General features: G+C 35.0%; 1 protein-coding gene across 1 annotated transcript; it reads left to right on the forward strand.

Moving 5' to 3' along the window:
- Window positions 1-1,101: 1,101 nt before the first annotated feature.
- Window positions 1,102-17,070, forward strand: LOC103033560 (uncharacterized oxidoreductase YjmC). The gene is made up of 11 exons (XM_007235046.4): window positions 1,102-1,261; window positions 8,510-8,658; window positions 8,975-9,163; window positions 9,468-9,529; window positions 9,996-10,049; window positions 10,260-10,358; window positions 11,036-11,171; window positions 13,605-13,723; window positions 13,950-14,045; window positions 14,447-14,557; window positions 16,738-17,070. Exons 1-11 carry the CDS (start codon window positions 1,248-1,250, stop codon window positions 16,798-16,800), a joined length of 1,092 nt encoding a protein of 363 aa, XP_007235108.2. The 5' UTR covers window positions 1,102-1,247; the 3' UTR covers window positions 16,801-17,070.
- Window positions 17,071-22,679: the final 5,609 nt, after the last annotated feature.

The raw sequence follows: 22,679 nt of genomic DNA on the forward strand, positions 1-22,679 counted from the left end.
TCTAAATGACAGACCCGCCTGCCAGCGCCCCAATCCTGCTCTATTTCTGCCGACTGAAAGACTGGAGACAGATGTGGAAGGGCTCGATTAAAGAGCAGGAAAACACACAGGCACACACACAAAAGCACACTTCAATTAAAGACCAAATATATTCACTCAGAATCCATTACAAGACCTCTAGGATCACACACAGACTCACACGAAGCAACACACACAAAGTCCTTTAGCCCTGACTGGTATTATAATGTATGTACCGCATTTATGTTGTACTTTAAGGTAACTTTAATTATCTGTACTAAGTCTGTCGCAATTACAATACTTTTGTTCAGACAATATATCTTTCCAGAACTAATTAAGACAATACTATTTAGTCCTTTTAAGATTTTTATGCCACTGATGTGATGCTTACATGAGAGCCTATAAATATAATTACATACTTTTAAATAGTAATGAACTTTTGACTATTACAAATATCCAGAAAGTCAAAATGAAGCACATATTTAAAAAAATATTATAAACAAAAAAATATTTCTACAAGAAAAACACTGATTTTAAGGTAAATATTTTCTTATTAAACTTAAAAGAAGATTCACTGCTGTAAAAAAAAATGGTATTGTAAAACAAACTGAGGTCATGTCAAAATATAATTTGATAAATCGATAGGAAACGCAAGTAATGTGACAGGAATAGATGGGACATTACAAAAATACGACAACTATAAATGAAATTGATATTAAATAACACAAATTTTGACCCACGCTGATCCATTCAGTTTATTCAGTAGCTAAGGTACAATGGAACAATGTGTTTTCAGTGTATTCTAAAATGTATCTTATAATATACTGTTCATATAATATAGACACAAATTTATCCTTAATCATCCTTCAGGCTTAACTCTTTGTCCAGGACTGAGTAAATGTACTGGTCACAATACGTGCTGGTCTTGTTCTAAAACACACTTTCCCTGCAGGTGACCAAAGGTAGCAGTGACCCATTTCAAATCTTACTGAAAAGCTAACAAAACAGAGCTCCACGCTGCAGGACCCGCGTGACCCCTCTGTTCCCGAACATGCCATTGGCTCTGAGGGCCTGGAGTCGCTTTCACAAGCGCCTGAACGCTCAATGTGACAGAGTGGAGGCTTCCACCTGAACTGAACCAACACCACCAAAGCAGCCAGGTCTCTAAACAGCAACCAGCGACCAGCAACCAGACCAATACGACAAGGCCCCAAGCTCCACAAGCCATCATGAGCGTGAGCAGGTAGGAACTAAGAGCAACTAAATGATGTGTCACCTTTTTTCCATATTCTGTTAAAAAATAGTCCAATAACATCAGCAGTTCAGTAGATATCCAGAACCACATTGTGGGGTCCTTCACCTTTACTCTATCCCCCAAAAAGGTACTGTGATTGGGCACAGTACATTATTATAGTAGTTTAATATTACATAGTAATAGCTGTTTATGTGTTACTTTTACTGTTTTCTTTTTAATTCCTCATTCCTTCATTAAATTAAATTATACACACAGTTTATTGCTGTTATTTGGCACTAGTATATGAACTTTAAACTGATTAACTAATTGAGTTAGCTTCTAGTGTTTATATAAGAAACCATCTCTTAAAATTCATCTTATACTTATAAATTAATACTTTATATGTGTATATAAAGAAATTTATTTTGACATTAGTTCAAAGCTATCAAACTTATTAAAGATTGTTCTGATTAACTAATTTGATGTATTTAAATATATAAACATGACATGTGACAAGTGACTGTGGGCCAATGTTTCCATAACATTTGTGAATAATAATAATAATAATAATAATAATAATAATAATAATAATAATAATGATTATTATTATTATTATTATTATTATTATAATAGTCACCTAGTATGCTACATATTTTGAATCGAATTCACTACTAAGCTATTAGCTAAGCTATTAATAATTAATAAGTATTGTATTTATTCATTTTATTTTTCAAAACATTGTAAAAACACTATGAAAACATACAAAATACTGGATTAATTATTTCATATTTAATAAAACAAGGCCTACACCTATAACTAGAGTACAGCACAACAAAACAACTAATACTACTCACATCTAAACATGCTAAAATGTCAAAAGTCATGAGATAGCAGTATGTAAATTGATCATTAAGTGTTACCTCAGGGGATGTGTACATTGTGAGGTTTTATCTTGTGACTAAGGCTGAAAACTGGCCAGCATGTTCATGGCAAGGCAATGTCAATTATTATGTTGGGGTTAGGCCTGACAGATGGGACATTCTATTACCAAACTTTTGTGTACTAGGAATATGTCATAGAAGGCATTACCACCAGCAGTGGACAGTGCAGAGTGTGGTATTAATTATCACAAGAGAATCGGGTAGAAACTAGTTTCTGTTCCATGATTTTTCCTTGTTATGCCTGTTCCCCAATGACAATCTGCGGAAAAACACTAAATTTAGTTGTTTATCATTTTCCTTACTAGTTACTTAATTTTAAAATTCTAATCATTTAAAAAAAAAAACGAATATGATTATAATCCCACTGTCCTCATCTGAGGAAATTATTGCTTTACGCAGACATTTTTCGGTTCAAGAATATAATATTATTTAAAGTGCACTTATATGCAGGAGGCAAGTCAAAGTACAATACAGTACCAAACAGTCATTAAATTAAAAAGTGAATTTATTCAAAATGTTATACTGTTACTGTTCAGCAAAAGTAACAAAAAGAAGATTTAAATCTAAATAAGAGCTTTACTAGAGATGGGTAAAAACCTTAACTTTGAATGGATGTAATTTTTGTACATGGAAATTGAAGAGTTAACCGTTTATTATACTTTGGGTGTGTTGACAATTATTGAATTACTTCAATAATGATTACTTAACTTTAGCATCTACAATCACATAATCATTGTGTGAAAGCTTGTATTTTATATGCATTTATATAGAAGATTAACCAATACTCACATTGTATTTTATACACATTTATATAGAAGATTAACCAATACTCACAATATATATTCTTTACACATATAGTTAAACATTGCTTGATCAGGCATGTAACTAACACAGACTCTATTATATGACAAACTAACCCACATGATACATAAGGCGTTTACTAACACATAGGATCTATTGTATGGCGTACTAACCACGTATTACTGACATATTAGCATATAACATATGAAATCTATTGTGACTTGAAATCTAGTGTGACTTGTTTAGCTCACGCTTAAGGCATTTTGGTCACTGCATGATCCTAACTAACGGCCATCAATCATCGACTGGTACACTCTGTACGAACTAAATTGATACAAAGGAGACTTCGGGATGAACAGGGCGGCCTTTCTCTCTGTGCGTGTAAAGTCCTTCACGTATCAAAGCGGGAGGAGGACACGCGCACATAGGGAGGGCGGCACTGTCCAATTCCTGAAACAATACCACACTGTCTGGCTGGACACAGTCAAGGCCAAACACTAGTGGTCCGGCCAGACATGTGAAACTTGAACACTAACACGTGAAATTATGCATATTAACATGAGCTAATCATTAGCAACGCCTCATCAGCAGGTTTCACGTCATTTGGGGTATAAACATGGAGTCAGATCAGAGGGGGGTCAGAACTTTTACTGGGACGGCTGTTAACTGTCTTGTATGTATTGGTTCTCCTGAATTCAGTATTTTGTAATAAATACTTGATTTGCTTTCAACTTCACTCCACCTGTCTGCGACTCTCTCCATCAAAACGAACACGTAGGGGAGTTGTACCCCGGATGAGGGGTGGGGGGAAACCCATCTTTCATTTTCTTTTTACAACAATTTGTAAAGTCAGAAATTTCTATTGGTCCATTTATCAAACATTTCATCATGGCACAATGTAAAAAAAAAAAAAAAACTGCCAGATTCATACATAGACATTACAAAAACAATAAAAAAGTAAATTTTAATTTAGTCACTTTTATTATTATTTAAATTTAAAGCAAAATGAAATATGCCGACTAAACAATAAATGTGAAAGTGAACTTGGCACTTGGCACTACAGAAAGAGAGATTTGCAGAAAGCCACAACCTGCACATATAGTTTTCTTTTTAGGAGTTGCAAGAGCTTTAATTCCAGCACTACATAAACTACAGAGTCCTGGTACTTAATGATCCACATTTATTCATTAAGAAGCTGAAAGTTGTGTTTTTACACTAGCGTCGGCCGTTTTAACAGAAGTTTTATAGTTGGGGATGGGTAGGTATTTTTAGTGACCGCAATGGTGGTGTTTTAGGGCACTTGGGTGGATCACACACTCCATGTTCAGGCTCACAAGCTGAAATTAGCAGCTGCTGCACATGTCTATATAGAGTGGATTTCTGTGCTGTTGGAGCTTAAGGTATAATCTTCTCTGCTGGGACATTTTACCGGTAATGATAAACGGTGCAGTTCATCAAATGAAGCTTTTGGGTGTTTTTCAGATCCCACCCAACTCCAATAATAGCTCATAAAATCAAGGGTGCTATGGTACATATGTCCACATTTAAGCAAAAGCAGCAATGAAGCTATATTGAGCTTTAGACTGTTAGAAGTGAACATCTACAGTGTGTCTTGGTAATTCTACTACATTCAGAATTGTATCACATATGCACTCACTGACTGCATGTATCGCTGATATAAATAGTTGATTGTTACTAAACCTACTGCCGCAGAGTTAAACTCAATTAAACTCACTGAAATTAAGGATATTGACAGGTTTTCTCAGTTTTTCAGTTCAGGCACTTTGACACAGACTTCAAATGAAAATGAGATGTAGATGAATGTGGCTCAATATGATCACAATAGATGAAATGATTTGTTGAGTTGTTGTAGTAATGTGCATATATCAATAAACTCCAACATACATAAAATCTCACTTTATTTACAACCCAAAATCAGGAAAAGTTAGTCAGTATGGGAAAATGCTAATAAAAATGCAGTGTATCGCAAGATGTCTTCTTAAAGGCAGCCTATGTTTCTCTATGATCTTACTGTATTTAGAGGTGAACGGACAATACCCAATACAACCCAGTACCATGACATGGCTTTTGGATTTTTTGCTAAAAACAGTCTGCATAATCCATTAGATTTTTTGTCTGGAGCACAAGGTGTCCATTATATTCAAAACAGGCCTGGAATACTGATTCACCTAACTCTGGGTCACATCATAATGTGTCAATACAGGGGGCAGGGATGAAAGCTGTGTAAAAGTACTGTCTACTGTCTAATGGCTATTATATCAAATCTGGGTTATTTTTTTTTTTGCAGACTAAAAAAAACACTGCACATGTCAGTCATACAGTAAATGTTAACATATCAGTCTGACAATAAAAAAATGTGTAGCACATTCTTTCACTTATATTTGTAGAAGCAGTCTTGGTTATATACACTGTGGTCATGGAAGTGATTGGAACCTGAGTTCAATGATTTGGATGGGTAAACAAATACGTTTGGCAATATAGTGTACAATTTGTAAACGTGTGCTCTTATGAGAAATCATATTCAGGGGATTGAATAATTATAAAACAGTAGTCAATTAGGTGTTATTAAAAGAGAATCTCTTTAATATGGGTTTTTAAAATTATATTCTTTCCTGAAACACTGTATACTGTATGTTTTGCAAAATTTTACTACTTTCTAGCACATTTGATGTGATAGCTAAATTAATTTCAAAATAGAGTCAATGTTAATAGCTTCTAATTGACCCAGTCTAATGCCATTGTACATTCTGCTGCAGCTTATAGTATTTATCACTTTAACAACTTAATAAATAAATGCTTTCTGAAATGGGTTTGACACATCCCCAGCCCCCATCAGAAAAAAGAACAGTGAGTGAAATTTTCCTTTACTCTTGTGTGATCTATCTGGTGCCACAATCTGTTCCCACTGTGTCAGAGGTTAAAGTGAAGCAATCATTGTTTATAGTTCAAAAAAGATCAAGCAGAAATGGAGAAAGAAAAGTGAGTAACAGACAGGTTGTTCTGCATGAATGCAGGCAATGTAGTTTAAAAGCTATGTTGTTTAAAATGCTTTGTGTTAAAGGCAATGCTTAGAGTAGTCCTATGTTGTAGGATCCTAGCAATCTGTATATGTTGCAAGGCCTAGGCTGTCGTTACATCATAGATTTCAGAGATGTTCACTGTTTTTTTTTTTTTTGCAACTCCAAGTCAAGTCTTAAGTCTTTAGACAGGAGTCCAAGTCAAGTCTCAAATCTCAGTCTCATATTTCTTCTGGTTTTAATGAGCATTCTAACATCTACTGCTATTCAGTCTGCTAATAATACTGCACAGCTATATCTAAGAAATCCAAAGCATTTTCTGTTTTGTAAACAACAAACAAAATAAATTAGGCTGTTAAATATAGAAATAAGATCTAAATGATATTACAAACAATTTTATATGCAGTAAAGCTAATCTAATAATTTTTTATTTATGAATATAGAAGAAGTTGCAAAAAAAATAGACTAACTCAGTGTAACTTTTCCGTCTGTGCTTCTTTGGTTGGTGCCATCTTGTTCGAAGTTCTTATAACAAAATGTAATTACAAAGGGTACAGTAGCAGCTGTAAAAACAATTTTTAAGGTGTAAAGGGAAACCGATACAGTGCAGGTGCCTTAATAAACTGAAATCTTGCAATCCTTACAGTGTATTGCTTTTTTACTGTAATGCCTACAGTACATAAATGACAAATCCATTACACCAGCCAATGTAGCACATGCTGCATTATAACCTAATAACCAGAATATTAAGGTTCAAGATTATTTATCAATGTATTGATTTAGTGAATGAATATTTGACAGGGTACAGGGGTTGGATAGTGAAACTGAAACATCTGTCATTTTAGTGTGGGAGGTTTCATGGCTAAATTGGAGCAGCCTGGTGGCCAATCTTCGTTAACTGCACATTGCACCAGTAAGAGCAGAGTGTGAAGGTTAAATTAGCAGGGTAAGAGCACAGTTTTGCTCAAAATATTGCAATGCACACAACATTATGGGTGACATACCAGAGTTCAAAAGCAGACAAATTGTTAGTGCACGTCTTGCTGGTGCACCTGTGACCAAGACAGCAAGTCTTTGTGATGTATCAAGAGCCACGGTATCCAGGGTAATGTCAGCATACCACCAAGAAGGACCACATTCAACAGGATTAACTGTGGACGCAAGAGGAAGCTTTCTGAAAGGGATGTGCAGGTGTTAACCCGGATTGTATCCAAAAAAACATAAAACCACGTCTGATCAAATCACAGCAGAATTCAATGTGGCCCTCAACTCTCCTGTTTCCACCAGAACTGTCCGTCGGGACAATAAATTGTGTTCTAAAGCCAGGTGTTTCAGTTTTACTGTCCAACCCCTGTATCTGGAGATCTATAAAAAAAAGTCTTTAAATACTTGATCTAAAATAATTCAGCTCTACTCTGTCTTAAAATGTCTTGAATCCATCTCCTGGAAGTGTTAAAAAATGAGACAGTAAACACAGTTTTGCTTTCATTTTCACATATTGCATTTTGCAGTGTTTAAATTTGATATGCAAGTTAGTTTTGTTTAAAATAGTGGTTAAAATATAATAATCACAAACTTACTGCAAAGTCTGTAAACATAATGGTGTTTTTTGCTGTTATAAAAAAAACGTTATTACAAAGTCTCAGAGAGAGTACTGTGATTGATTAATGCCAGGCACACAAGACTTTTTGAGTCTTCAGTCAGTGTGGTGTTCATTGTGGCTGTGCTGTAATTGCGAGTCCTTTAGTTGGACTATCACAGCGACATAGGGTCAAAGATTCAGCGTGGGAAATCGATGACTCACCTGTCTGCTATCTAGACACATGTTTCGTCATGATAACACGCCAAAATTAAACAGAACAATATCAAATGTTTACCGCAGACATCATTTTTAAATCTTTTAAACTCCAATGTACCGTGTTCCTAATAAGATACCTGCACCGTTGTAGAACTCTCGAACAATAGTACTGCATGTTTTTGACGTCACCAGAGAGTCCAGTCTGAAATCTTTTGAGCACAAGTACGAGTCGAATCTCAAGTCTTTTTAGCACAAGTCGAGCCTGAATATTTTGAGCACGATTGTGAGTATATTATGACAAGTACTACTCAACTAAGTAAAGAAAGAATGACTTAAAAAATCAGGTCTGTCAATCCAAAAAAATTGCACAGAATAAGTTTGTCTGTGCTTTGTTAAAGCAGACAGTGCTGTATAAAGGCAGAGAGTGCTGTGTTAAGGCAGTCTGTGCTGGGTTAAGGCAAACAATGCTGCATTAAAGCATTCTGTGCTGGATTAAAACAAGCTGTGCTGTGGTAATGCAGTCTGTGCTGTGTTAAGGCAGACTGTGCTGAGTTAAGGCACACTATGCTGCGTTAAGGCAGACAATGTTAGAGCAGTACATGCTGTGTAAAAGCAAATTGTGCTAGTTTATAGCAGTCTGTGCTGTGTTTAAGTGATCTCTGCTGTATTACTGTTGAAGATGTCTGCTGATTCAGGCGGAAGTTCAGGCATTTATCGAGCGCTGCATGGTGGCAGTGGGCACCAGAGCTAGTCATGCCCGCAGCCTGGCCGATGTGCTGATAGAGGGAGACCTGCGTGGCCACTACAGTCATGGACTCAACCGCTTGGGTAAGTATGCCAAAAACTCTGTAACAGAAAGTACAACTTTATTTAAATTATTTAATTAAAGTGTTTTGTGGTTTTAGGCAAATGTGTAATAATTGTGTAGTGGTGTAGTTTATGAAATCTTGGTCAATGGAAAAAAGTCTTATACCATTGAACAGTAACTGACACTAGAGATGTAACTTAGTTTGGACTGGAAATCTCATTAAAGAAAGCTAAATAACCTTTTTGTTAACTATTAAAACTATTTAATGAACTATAATTCCATTGGAGCTTTATAGTGACAATGTACTGCATGTGTGTGCATGTGTGTTCATCACAGATGTGTACCTAAGAGAGATTCGTGCAGGAATCTGTGTACGGGAGGGGGAACCACTTTTGGAGAAGGAATCAGTGGCCACTGCCCTTGTGGATGGAAGGAACCTCCTGGGTCCAGTGGTGGGAAATTACTGCATGAATTTGGCTCTAAAGAAAGCGCGAGACACGGGCATCGGTTGGGTGGTGGCCCACGGCAAGTCTAACACACCTCCTTATTTCTCATGCTTTCATGCATTAAAACTTGTGTTTTATTCAATTATTAGTTAGTATTAATTCTAATGCATTATTTAGCAAACATTTGATTTAAAATGACTTGTGATGTCCCACAGGGTTCTATTTTAGTGTCTATGAAACTGATGCTAAATATGACAGTGGTGTATTTACAAATGTAAAAAAGGTTGGACTCAAATACAAAACCTAACAAGATAGAAGACTAAAATCTTTTATTGTCCTATTATTGTTTCTTTTCACTAGTTTCTTTTTCTCTTTCTGTTCAGGCTCCAATCACTATGGGATTGCTGCTTATTATTCCATGCAAGCATTGAAAGAAAACATGATTGTAAGTAGCACAGTGGTAGACTTCAAATGACAGTGGTACTTAAAAGTCCTAAAAGTAGATAAAGAGAACCCAGTTGAAAATACAAAACAAAAATATTATACTTGGTCATTTATTTATTGAGGAAAATGATCAAATATTACATTTGTGATTGGCAAGAGTACGAATTTTAGCTTGTTCCTCTGTACAGAACAACTTCAACTCTGGGATGTTGGTGGGTTTCAGATTAACTGCTCACTTCTGGTCCTTCCACAACATTTTATGGTCCACCATGGAAAACTTAGAAATAGCATGTTTATTGACAGTCCACAACCACAGATGAATCGACATGGCTCTCCATGTTATTGTTTCAGTTTTTGTTGATTTTTTTTTGTAAAATCAGAGTAAATCTGAGAAAACTCTGTTTAGTTTTATAGAAATATCTAAACATGTGTTGGAAGTTTAGTAAAAGCCTGTTTTCTGTGTGCAGGGAATGTCCTACACAAACACCTCTCCTCTAGTAGTTCCTACACGAGCCAGAGAGGTGAGTTCATTACTGTATACTGATCATTATCGATATACTGTATAATCATCTACATCTAAGTTTTGTATAAATAAATGTAAATTTAAATTTGAATAGCCAGCAGTTTTGACTGTGAATGTATTTAGACCACTACTCTCAACTGCTTCAACTGCATGCCATTGCTAATATTTGCTCTTTTTGTCCAATTGTGTTGGTGCGCTCTCTATTTAGTGCACAGTGGGGACAAATCCCATTAGTGTGGCAGCTCCTGCTAAGAATGGAGACAGCTTTGTTCTGGACATGGCAACCTCTGCCGTCGCCCTCGGAAAGGTATGCACACAGACACCCACACGTACACATCAAACCATGTGCTTTTAACAAAGAGTACTTTTACATTGGAGATTAGAAGTAGCTCAAATCTAAAACGTTATATATGTATACTTTTTAAAAATGTAAAACGTAGCTACAAATGGTTCTTTAAGTGATGCCAGAGGAGAACTACAGAAGTTTTGTTTTGCAACTATTTTTGTACTTATTACACTTTGATTTTACCAAAATGTAAAAATATTATTTTGATAAAAACATTACTTTAACTGTTAATTATTTAATTACAATACAATATACTTTTAATTCCTGCCTTACTATAACAGCACAGTATACAATACTTTTTAGTTACTTTGTGATTAATATACACTTTTTTATATATATATATATAAAGTTACATATATTTCATACTTAGATTTAACATATTGCTTTACAAGTTCTAAAAATCTCATTTTAACTTAAATATACTTCATATATTAATTAATTCATAAAGATAAACAACGTTAACTTTTATGTTTACAAAATCTATAGTTTATTTATATTGTACATTCTCTGACAAATCTCAGTATGTTTTTAATACAATTAAGTTTAAGTGTTTATTATCCCACTTCACCAGTTCTGTACTGTGATCTCTCTTAACACACTGTATCTCTCTCACTCTCTCACGGACTGTGTGTTTGCAGGTGGAGATTCACGATCGTAATGGCCTCTCCATCCCGGAGGGCTGGGGGTGTGATGCAGAGGGCCGTGCTACCACTGACCCCAAGGCTGTGCTGTGTGGAGGAGGGCTGGTGCCTCTGGGAGACAAGGAGACTACAGGTCTGTCTGTCTCAAACACTTCCTACTCTGTGTGGTCTTATGAACCCCAATTAAACTTCAGCATCCCACAGCAGCCTATTAGCTGCCCATGATCCCTGTCATTACAGCCTCAAATTCTCTCCGCTCAGCCTTTAGCACCATTTAGTGTAAAGAGTCTTAATGATCGGTGCAACTGAAACTGATGAAGTGTTGGACTGGGGTGTGACAGTGCTGTATGAAATCAAAGGTGAAGCACTGTAATGTTTTTTCACAGTCCTCATATCATGCGTACTAAATACTGTACACCGTACAGCTAAGCTAAGTTAAGTAAACAACAACAAAACAACATTTAAGATGAGTCGGACAAGTCAAACAAGCTCTGAATTTTATTCTACACGAATTTCTTTCCTAAAAAAACAGTTTGTTTGGGTAATTAAGGTGCGTCCATTTATTTACAGTAAGCTTAGAGTGTTCCGGTAAACCAGGGCAATATTATCTAGTGGTTCATCCCATGTAGCTTGTTTTAACACGGTAAACACACAGACTGCAGTCCGATAATACTCACCTCTGAACGGTGAAAGACCTAGCACTGCAGTTAGTAGGTAATGCTGAAGCTGCTCCAGCGGTGCTAGCAGGGTTAGCAGCAGAGGACAGTCTGTTAATACTCACCTCAGAAAGGCAAAAGAGCTAGCGCAGTCAGCAGCTAATGCTAATACTGCTGGACAAACTCCTGTATAACGCTGCACTTCAGCTGAGAACTGAGCTTCAGCTGAGAACTGCTTCTTACAACCTGACTGGTAAAACACATGAGTCATACCTAAGGCGCACCGGATTAAAAGGCACACTGACAATTTTTTGGGAAATATTCATATTACATTTGTCCTAATAATTAATCTCAACTTTGTTGTAGCCCAATTTCTTTGCATAAATTTACAGAAAACAGAACTTACAGAAAGTACAGAAATCTATAAATATATAATAAAAGATTGGGAATAAATTTAAAACAATATTATACCCATAATATATATTTCTATATATGTATGACTGGACGTAAATACATTTATATATATGATACATTCTATATATATATATATGATACATATAGTTGCTGCCCTCTAAAACCCATGTCTTTAGAAACCAAAATCACCTTTTTTTGCTTTTCCTTCTTATTTTTTTTTTATTTTATTTTTTTACAATTTTTCTAATGAACAGTTCAATAGAAATGCTCTAAAATTACATTATATTTTTAGATCAACATCAACTAAAAGTTAGAGGGTTTTTTACCTTCCACAAAGTTGCTTTATGGAAATACAAGGGCTTTGCATGACTTTAATTTTGTTTTTTGTTTTTTAAATATTTAAATATACGTGTATAAACCCATTCTTCTATGCATAATTTATGTTGTCATGGGTGTAAGCAATCCTGTCACTAGAGGGCAACACAGAGTACAGACAGAAGGCTCTCTCCATATCCATACCTGTGTTTAGCGTTGTGCATTTGAGCCATAGCAGTCTGTGGGTACATATTGTTTGTCTAAAACTGAACTATATGTCCCATATTTTAAAATGGCCAATTTTAAATAAGCTGACATTAGGTTTCAGTATGTAGCCAGTTAAAATCAAATATAATGTATGTCATAATTTTAAATATGTATTTCTTTAGATATAGCATGGTAGGTTAAAAGTAATTCTATTATTGTTCAGTTACTAATTCTAAGGCTTACGATATCAATCAAAAGTCTGGACACACCCTTTCTCGTTTAATGTGTTAATGTTTCTTTATTTTATATATATTTTTATAGTGTAGATACTAAAGACATTAAATTATGAAGGAATGCATATCAATAATGAAGTAAACAAAAAAAGAGTTAATAATCTAATATAAAATATGTTTTATACTAGATTATTCAAAGAAGCACTTTTTGCATTGATGCCAACTTCTCCTACTCTTGACATTATTCTCTCAGTCAGCTTTATGAGGTAGAACTTGGATTGGTTCTCCAGTTGTCTTGAAGGAGTTCTAGAGGTGCTGAGCTCTTGTTAACTGCTTTTCCTTCACTCTGCTCTCTAACTCATCCCAAACCACCTGGGTTAGGTTTTTATGTCAGGTGTTTGTGAAGATTGTACACTTTTTTCTACTACCTAATTGCATGTTTTTTGCCAGTCATTAATATTAATAAACAATGTAGTAAATAATAAAAATAAAGACCAGATATTAATAAGAATGTGTGTCCAAACTTTAGACTGATACTGTATTAGCTAAATTTCTCGTTTAGTTTCAACTATAAAGCTAATTTATAGGTTGTAAACTATGTAGTTATGTAAGTTATGTAGGCCAACTAGCTATTCTTACCCTTTATGTGTTCTGTTAAAAAAAACAATACCAGTAAAACCATATAGTCATTATCATTATCTGTGGATCTGTGTTGTGTGTGTGCATTTGTATTTGTGTTAGGGGGTCATAAGGGCTATGGCCTGGGCCTGATGGTGGAGGTCTTCTGTGGGATCCTCGCTGGCTCTAAGTACAGTAACAAGATTCGCAACTGGAAAAAGACTGATCGCAGGGCTGACTTGGTATTTAAACACACACACACACACACACACACACACTATACAATATCACTGAATGTGAAGCTGGCATGGATCAGTGACAATAATTGTCTTTTTAGATCAAGCATTCCTGAATATGTGTCTGTGTAAACTGTGCTGATACTGACCTCTTGTGGCTAGAATATATGGGTCAATAAACCCAAATATTCTCTCTCTCTCTCTCTTCTTCCTTTCTCCCCTCCACCTCCAGGGTCAGTGCTTTGTGGCAATAAACCCTGAGAACTTTGCTCCTGGATTCAATGACAGAATGTCAGATCTGCTGGCCAGACACAGAAACCTGACCCCTGTGAGTGTCTCTAATTCTAAACTACAGTTAGGGAGCAGATAATTAGCTTAACACTGATTTTCTATGGAATGAGGGTGCTCCATCCAGTACTTTTGGGATGGGTTTGGGAGTTGCGGATGAGGTAGTGTGGTTTTCATCCAACATTCTGACCTCCTTAAAGGCTTTTGTCCATAAATGCAATCAAATCCTCACAGCAAGCCTCTATAAGCTATCCGAAAGCATTCCATGGATAGAGGAGACAACTCCAATTTTTAAACACCTAAAGAAGACTGAACATGAGGTTTTAGTTATTTTTATATAATTATAGTTTTTAGTTCTAAAGTAATATTCCTGTATTACATTATTACATTACACAATATGAAGCCACCTGATAATAATGCTTCTCCTTCTCCTTACTGTAGATGGAGCCTGGGATGCCTGTATTGGCAGCAGGAGACCCAGAAAGAGAACATATCCAGACCTGCAAAGAGCTGGGGGGCATTCCATATGACCTAAAACTAGTCACCCACGTGGTAGACACACACACACACACACACACACACACACACACACGTGCCCATATTCACAAAACCATACAGTCTATACAATTTAGTTTAAGCAGTGTTTAATGGAATATATATATATATATATATATATATATATATATATATATATATATATATATATATATATATATATATATATATATATATATATAATATTACAGATAATGTGTGCTTAGTTAACAAAAACAAATGACACTGTCATATTTTCTTTGGTGTTTTTTCACCCTCATAATGGTCAAATACATGCTGCACTATAAAAAGCATAAAAGTTAACACAAGATTAACAAAAAACTGCAAACATTTTTGCACTTCTGGTAAAATTTGGTTTATTAAAAGAAAAAAGAATATAATGAATCCTGTACATGAGACATAATTTGTTTATGTTTAGTTTAGTTTAGTAACATAACAAAGGGAAATAAAAAATACTAAAGGTCTTTGCATTCACACATTGTTAAATAATAATTGTTAAAAAATTTTTAACATTGTTAAAAAAAATAGGAGTTTATCTTAGGTAATTTTGCAGAATTTCCTTCGGTCCATTCATCAACATTCTGTTGTTTGAGTGAGAGTTTGTGTGATCAAATTATATTGTAAAGTAATAATGTACAAAAATGTATTTTATTGGGCATTGAAGACATTCAGATTTCACTCATTTTACACATATACAGGAAAATTGTATTTCAGGCCAAATGCAATATTTGCGCAGTCGATCACAGTTGCTACAGCTGTGCTAAGAGGTCCAGAAGGTAAAAAATCATCCAGGATTTTGTTTTCTGAACAGTGTATAGCTGGGCTGCAGCAGAGTCATCCAAGTTGGATGAATTATTACTTTCTGGACTTGGAATACACACATACACAGTCTAACCTGTAGAAATATGTTAAAAATGAATGCGCAGTAAAGGTGAAAAAAAGCAAAGCCAGAGGAAACTGTATTTAAGCTCAATTTACAGTTACAATGTTAATGTGCTGTTTACAAAACTCCACACATCACATAGGGGGTGTTCGCTATGTCCTGCCAGCAGGTGGCGCCAAAGGACAAACAGAAAACTCATTCTTCAGCTTTGCCCCAGCTTCAGCCACAGGCAGCACAAAATTATCCTTCAGCAGTTCTACTTGTTAACACTATACTATATATAATAATAAGAACATATATTAGTAGGAAATGAGAGATTTATGTTACTTAGAGCTCATAGTCTTCGTGTTGTGTCCGTATTTACATGAACAATCCACTAGATGGTGCTAAAACTCAGACAGTGGTAGTGTTGCGTGCTGCAGGCTACTGTGCAGGGGTGCGTCTCCCAAAAGCTTCGTAACACTAAGAACTTTATTAACTCGTACTTAAGATTGATCATTAATTAAAGAGTGTTTCCCAAACTCTTATGTAACTAATGTACTATGTGAAATTTCTCGCAAATTACTTGCCAATTTTAAGGGAGAAAAATCGTCATTATTTCCGTGGTTGATATTATATTATATTATATTATATTATATTATATTATATTATATTATATTATATTATATTATATTATATTATATTATATTATATTATATTATATTATATTATATTATATTATATTATATTATATTATATTATATTATATTATATTATATTATATTATATTATATTATATTATATATGTAATGGGACTATTTAAATTCTAATCCAATAAAACCCACAATTATATCTTTAAAATCCAGATCGATGTTAGAGCTCTTGACATTAATGCTGCAATGAATTCCTGCATTCGATGGTCACAGCCTAAGTAAAGCTGCTGTCTCCAAGTCTGTGCATTCTGTTACTAGGCTGTTACTGTGCCATACATGCAGCTATATACAATTCCCACTAGGCCGGGAATTACAGCATTTGCTATGGGGTGCTATTGGGAAAATACCTGGTACTGTAGATCCAGTGCACAGTATTGGTGCCTTTAATCCCACCTACACACTTTGTAAATTGTACTCTGTGGTAAATGTACAGGTCATATTTAATAATCAGGTGCACTATTAAACTTTTAATAGTGTAAAATAATTATATTATATAATTATAATCTCTCTCTCTCTCTCTCTCTCTCTCTCTCTCTCTCTCTCTCTCTCTCTCTCTCTCTCTCTCTCTCTCTCTCTCTCTCTCTCTCTCTCTCTCTGTCTAGAATGAATATGCCAGGACATTAGATGTGAGCCCCCTTCTGCCCACCAACAGACTCCTTAAGTAAGGCCTGTGTGCTGAAGCCTGCCTTCATCCAGTACAGCTCATGCCTCAGTAGCTCTCTGTAGAGCTTTTCATATCATACAGCTGTAATTAAATCAAATGTATTAAATTACTCAGTGCCGAGGTGTACAGCTCACCCTTGGGCTGCTTGTGTCAGATGTATCCTCACACACACAGATAAAGGGCTTCATGCTCTGTAAGCTATCCCTCCACAAAACCCACCATGATCGAATGTAATTTTTTATTTTGTCTCAATAAAGTGAAGTTAAAGCAAGTGTGTGTGTGTGCTTTACTACAGGTGGTGATTTTAATGACTTTCTGACAGGTTATACCAAATAAGGTATAGGCTGAACATTCCTCCTGTTTTAGAGGCAACCAATTCTTAGTACAAATGCAGTAGAAATGCAATTACAGCTTTTGATGAAAATATCTATAATATTTTTACATTTCTACTAAATTCATTTCTGTTCTACTACTTTAAGCTTTCTTAAGCAAGTCTATACCATAGTCAGCACTGCACCTCCACAGCCAGTGTGTTGTTTAAGTTTCGCACAACCAAACCAATAGAAGCTCTTATTCTCACTTATGACATAGAGCTCTGGAAAAATAAGAGACCACTTAAAAAAGATGAGTTTCTTTTATTTTACCAATTTAAAAACCTCTGGGATATAATCAAGAGGAAGATGGATGATCACAACCATCAAACCAAGATTAACTGCTTGATATTTTTCCACCAGGAGTGGCATAAAGTTATCCAAAAGCAGTGTGTAAGACTGGTGGAGGAGAACATGCCAAGATGCATGGAAAAAAAAATCTGATCTCTTAAAACTTTATGAATATGAAACTGATTCAGAAACTGAAGTGGTCTCTTATTTTTTTCCAGAGCTGTATATTATTTATGATGATAAGTCGAGACTAATTACTGATACTCATCAAGAATATTAGTTAGGACTGTACATTTTGGCAACTTTATTACAAGATGATGTATTAACTGCAATTTGGGTACCAGAAAATTGCGTTCTCTGTTCAGTTAGACTTTCACAAGCGTTGAGATGTAAAAAAAAAAAAAACGTTGAAATGTGGTAAACATGTAAGATTTATTGACACACTGAATAACAATGTAATAAACTGTAAATAATTAGATCTGTTGGGAGGTAAGAGACTTACACCCACTTCTTCTGTGTATCTCTCTCTTGTTGCTGTTGCTGTTTCTGCATGTGTGGTGCTGACGTGTGGGCATGTTTGGTGGACTTGCATCACTTCAGCTGTGGAACAGATGGCCTGTAGGTCCAATAGCAGAGGGACACAGTCAGATATGAGAAAAATCAATCAATCCTATTGATGTACAAAGAGAAAAGAGAAACAATAGAGAGTGATCAGAGAGCTGAAGGCCGTGTGTTGCGTGTTTGCTCTCTAAAGAGTATGAGAGTAGGAGTATGGAAGGTGTGGCTTCCAGGGCCTCCCAGAGAGGAGCTCCTCACACTGCTCCATCACCTCACACCAGTATTAGCTCACACGTCATCAAGCAGCCCATTACACTGCTCTGCACCTCACACACTGCTTCAGCTCACATTTCAGAGTGGACATCAGTAGCACATCCTCACACCTCCATGTTAGCACGCACTAGCACGCAATATTAGCCAATTTAGAATTGCTTAGGAGCTGCTGCTCCTCCTCACACAGGAAACACTTACAGTACTACTGATCACTCTTTAACCAGCATGGTTACCATGCTTAGAGATTAGCCGCTAGATTCTGTATGATTGTGGTGGATTTAATAATTTTGGTGAAGTAGGTAAAAGATTGATATGGCAACCCCTGAATATCCATTTTAAAATAATGTGTTTAGGCCTTTGCATAGTTTGTGGTGTGAAATAAATCAAAAAGTGCTGTCAAGCTAAACATAGACAGTGTAAAAAAACATTTCATATTTATGTAATTATGGAACTAATTAATAAATAATTTTTAAGAAATTCTATTTAGACACAATATGAAAAACAACAACCAGATTACAATTACACTATAAAGAAAAAACTACTGAGATACACGCATTTCCATTGTTTCTTCCCAAATCAAATGCATTTTTTTAATCCTGTTTTTTTGGAGTTACTGTAGACAATATTTGTAAATATATTTTGTAGTATTGCCATGAGGATTTGATTTGAAATTAGTGAAAATAGCATTAGTTAAGTCAGCATATTGGGTGATATCCATCCTACCTCATCCTGGATCAATTGAGCACATTCACTTCACATCTCAACATTGGGGGGCTTTGTACCCCTCTAACAGATGCCTGGCATAGGCATAGTGCCAGTGTTTACATTTCTATCTGCTTCAGAGATAACCCCTTGTGTTCTATTGATAAGACTTTCATAGCATTTAACAGTCGCTTTTCTCTAGACTAACTTACAAAGTGCTCTAGAAAGAGGTGGGTCTTCAGGTAATGTTTGAAGATAGAAAGCATTTCTGCTGTTTAAACACACAGGGAAATCATTCAACCAACATGGTGTAAGATGGAAAATATTATATTCAAAAATAAATGTATTGACACACTATATAAGGAACAATTATGCCAAGAATGGAAAAATCCTGAAATATATGAAGCTACATGCTTTGTGTGAATATTAACATTAACTAGAACATGTCCCTACATGCTTTGGCTTCACAGACTCCTATTAAAAAAACACAGACATTCGGTGAATACTGATTTAATGCAGTGGGTTGCATTAGTAAGGGAGCACACCTTCTCATTCAATATTTTTTGTTTCCTACATTGTAAATAAATACTGAAGTCATTCAGACTATAAAGGAACACAATAAGGAATCAGGTAGTAAACCAAAATACTCTGTGAAGTATTAAAGTGCTCTTATCTGGGGTGCTGTTAACTTGTGGTTTCTGAGGCTGGTAACTCTGATGAACGTATCCTGTTCAACAGAGATAACTCTTGATCTTCCTTTCCTGCTGTGGTCCTGATTAGGGCCAGTTTTATCACAATGTTTTTGATGAGCTTTGCGATTGTTCTTGGAATTTTTCATATTGACTAACCTTCATTTATTAAAGTATTTTTTCATTTTATTTAGTTGAGTATTTCTTGCCATTGTATGGATTAAAACATTACTCAAATAGAGCTATTCACTGTATACCAACTCTCATGTTTAGCACAGCTGTTAACTAAAAGCCATTCCAGATTAAGAAAATTACAAGATGTGAAAAGCTGTTATCTTAGCAAGAGGTGCCAACTGTCTAGATTCTAAAATATGAAACGTATTCTGGTTTGTTCAACACTTTTTTATTTAATTGATAATTTCATGTTTTTCTTCTTAGTTTGGATGACTTTAGTATTAATCCACAATGCAGCTTTTTTAAATTATGAAAAACAACTGAATTTAAGGTGTGTCTAAACTTTTGACTTGAGTTACTGTGATCAGGTATGTGACTGCATCAACATCATTGACAATATTTATTACTGTAGGTTTTTTTTTTAATAACAATGCATCTAATTTGTATTTTTGTGGGGTCATTGGCTCAGGAGGCCTGTAGGCATCTGGCTGTTTATGCTAAGTGCTAAACCTGTAATTCCTGACCATGAACAACAGCCTATTTAAACTGGGAGTTAGATATATCTGGAATGTATAGTTTCCTAAAATGATATTCTTATTTTTTGATATGCATGCATGTGTGTGTGGTCTGCTGGCTAACACACAGGAAGTAAGAAGATTGTGAGAGTGCCAGAGCTGTGAGGTTAGGCACCAGCCAATCTGTAGCACCTCTCAGGTGATAAGATCATCACATAGCACCATTTCACACCAGAAGTCACACACTACTGTATCTCACACCAGCAGCACATCTCTACAGCCTCCCTCACACTGCCATATGACACTAACGATTTAATCTGTCACTCATCCAAGACCCCCAACCCCTCCCCACACACCTAACTGCACCAATCATCTATATCACACCTAGATAGATTAAGAATTCTTCAGTCATTATGGGTTTGTCACTGTCAAAACCTTGTAACTGTGAAGTGAAAAAAAGTAAACTGTAAACAAGTAAAAAAGTTCTTTATTTATCTCCCAAGCAGTAATTTGTTTTTAGCAAATAGTAATCCTTAGGGAGTAACAAAAGTCACAATATAACATAGCTGTTTTAATCATAAGCATCTATTGATTACTGAGCATATATACATAACACAAATCTCACCTCATTAGTTTCAATATCTCCATTTTGGGTGTAATGTAAAATATAATTTGGAAATAACAGATGGTTAGCCAGGCCAAGTATCATTCATATGGTTGATTAGTTTTAATACACCTTTACAACTAAACCTCCCCAGATAAATAATACAAGAATGTCATATCCATGTCAAAAAAAAATCTATGAAAACTATTATTTTATATTTATCTTTTCGCAGGTTAATCAGATATTTACTCTCAATTAAATTAAACATGCCTCCGTTTTACAGCATTGATTTTCTTTTATTTTTTGTGGTGTAAAATAAATTTAACACTCCTTCTTTTCACTAATATCTAATTAAAAGCAGATATTGTTTTCCATTCACTTTAAACAGTATTAAATAAGAAGTACTTGTATCAATAGCAGCACTTTTTATTGACTAGCCCCGTGTTTAATTTCCACTGAATAGATATTATAAGTTGTAATGTGTAGACACTCATTGTTTACTGGTAAGTTTGCTGTAAGTTAATTGTCTTACTTAGATACAGTATTTAATAAAAAAAAATACTAAGTTTGTTGGAACTTATTTTGGAAAATTTCTATTGGTTCATCAAATAACATTCAAATAATATAAATGGCATATAATGTTTTTTTTTCAGTTCAAGTCAAAGGAAATTAGCATTTAGAAATTGTGACTAAGATTAAGAGGACTAAGCTTTTTTAAACGTTTGGTAATGAAATTGCTGGCATTGATTTATCTGTAATAATCTTATTAAAACAGAAAAGTGTGGTTAATCAGGGTCACTGACAATAAAACAGGTTCAGGCATGTGATCTAAACACAACACACCTGTTTCCTGTGAGAAGGTTTAAATGAGGCAGGTGTGCTTGTGCTGTAATGAGAAAAAATGCTGCATTCTGTGTTACGGCTTACCTCTCTCAGTAAATAAAACAAAGTATGTGTTGTATTACACTTTAATTATTATTTTTGACGTTATGTAATTTTGCAATTTGTTCTTTATATTGTATTCAAAGTTTATGATAAATGGTTTAAAAGAAACACCTTATAATGTCTTGAAATAAATTGTGTTAAAATGGACTTCCAAATAATTATAAGATTTTTTTTCCTTTTCTAGTTTTGTAAAAAATGTTTTATCTGTCTCTATTTTGTAGATACATGTATTTTATTGCACAGTGACAGTATATACACCCTGCACAATCCATCATTTGTTTAGAAATAAACTGTAGATTTGTTTACAGATTGTTAAATTTGAGAATTGTATTGCTCTAATGTTTTTAATAAGCTTCTATAAAAAATCATGTAAGTAAATCTAACCAATCTAACAAAGCAACACAATACAGAAGCTTCTGAGTCATTTTTATTCTTGCTGCACAATCAGTTTCTCTCAAAGACTAAATTTCTAAATGTGTTTGTTTGAATATTAGCCAGCCAGCTTGACCACATATTCTGTGACTGCTTTCTTACTCAGCACTCTGACTCCCACACAGGTGTGGTGTGTGTGTGTGTGTTAACCAGGTCACTGTTTCCAGCACGCAGTTGTTACTCATTAGGAAGATTAAGTGGTGATTAAGAAGATTAATGTTCTCTCGTACGGTCTGCAGTGCTGGGACCTTAGCGGCACTTGTAAAGACAGATGTGAGGGGGATATACATTAACACCAACAGAATGATCCAGTAATTGTCATCATC

This window comes from Astyanax mexicanus, chromosome 2, assembly GCF_023375975.1.
Source record: "Astyanax mexicanus isolate ESR-SI-001 chromosome 2, AstMex3_surface, whole genome shotgun sequence".
Lineage (NCBI taxonomy): Eukaryota > Metazoa > Chordata > Actinopteri > Characiformes > Acestrorhamphidae > Astyanax > Astyanax mexicanus.

What these genes read in the sequence shown, in the direction of transcription:
- LOC103033560 (XM_007235046.4), top strand. An exon ending in CATTGAAAGAAAACATGATT is followed by an intron (nt 9,530 to 9,995) that starts GTAAGTAGCACA and finishes TTCTGTGTGCAG; the next exon opens with GGAATGTCCTACACAAACAC. An exon ending in TAAAACTAGTCACCCACGTG is followed by an intron (nt 14,558 to 16,737) that starts GTAGACACACAC and finishes CTCTCTGTCTAG; the next exon opens with AATGAATATGCCAGGACATT.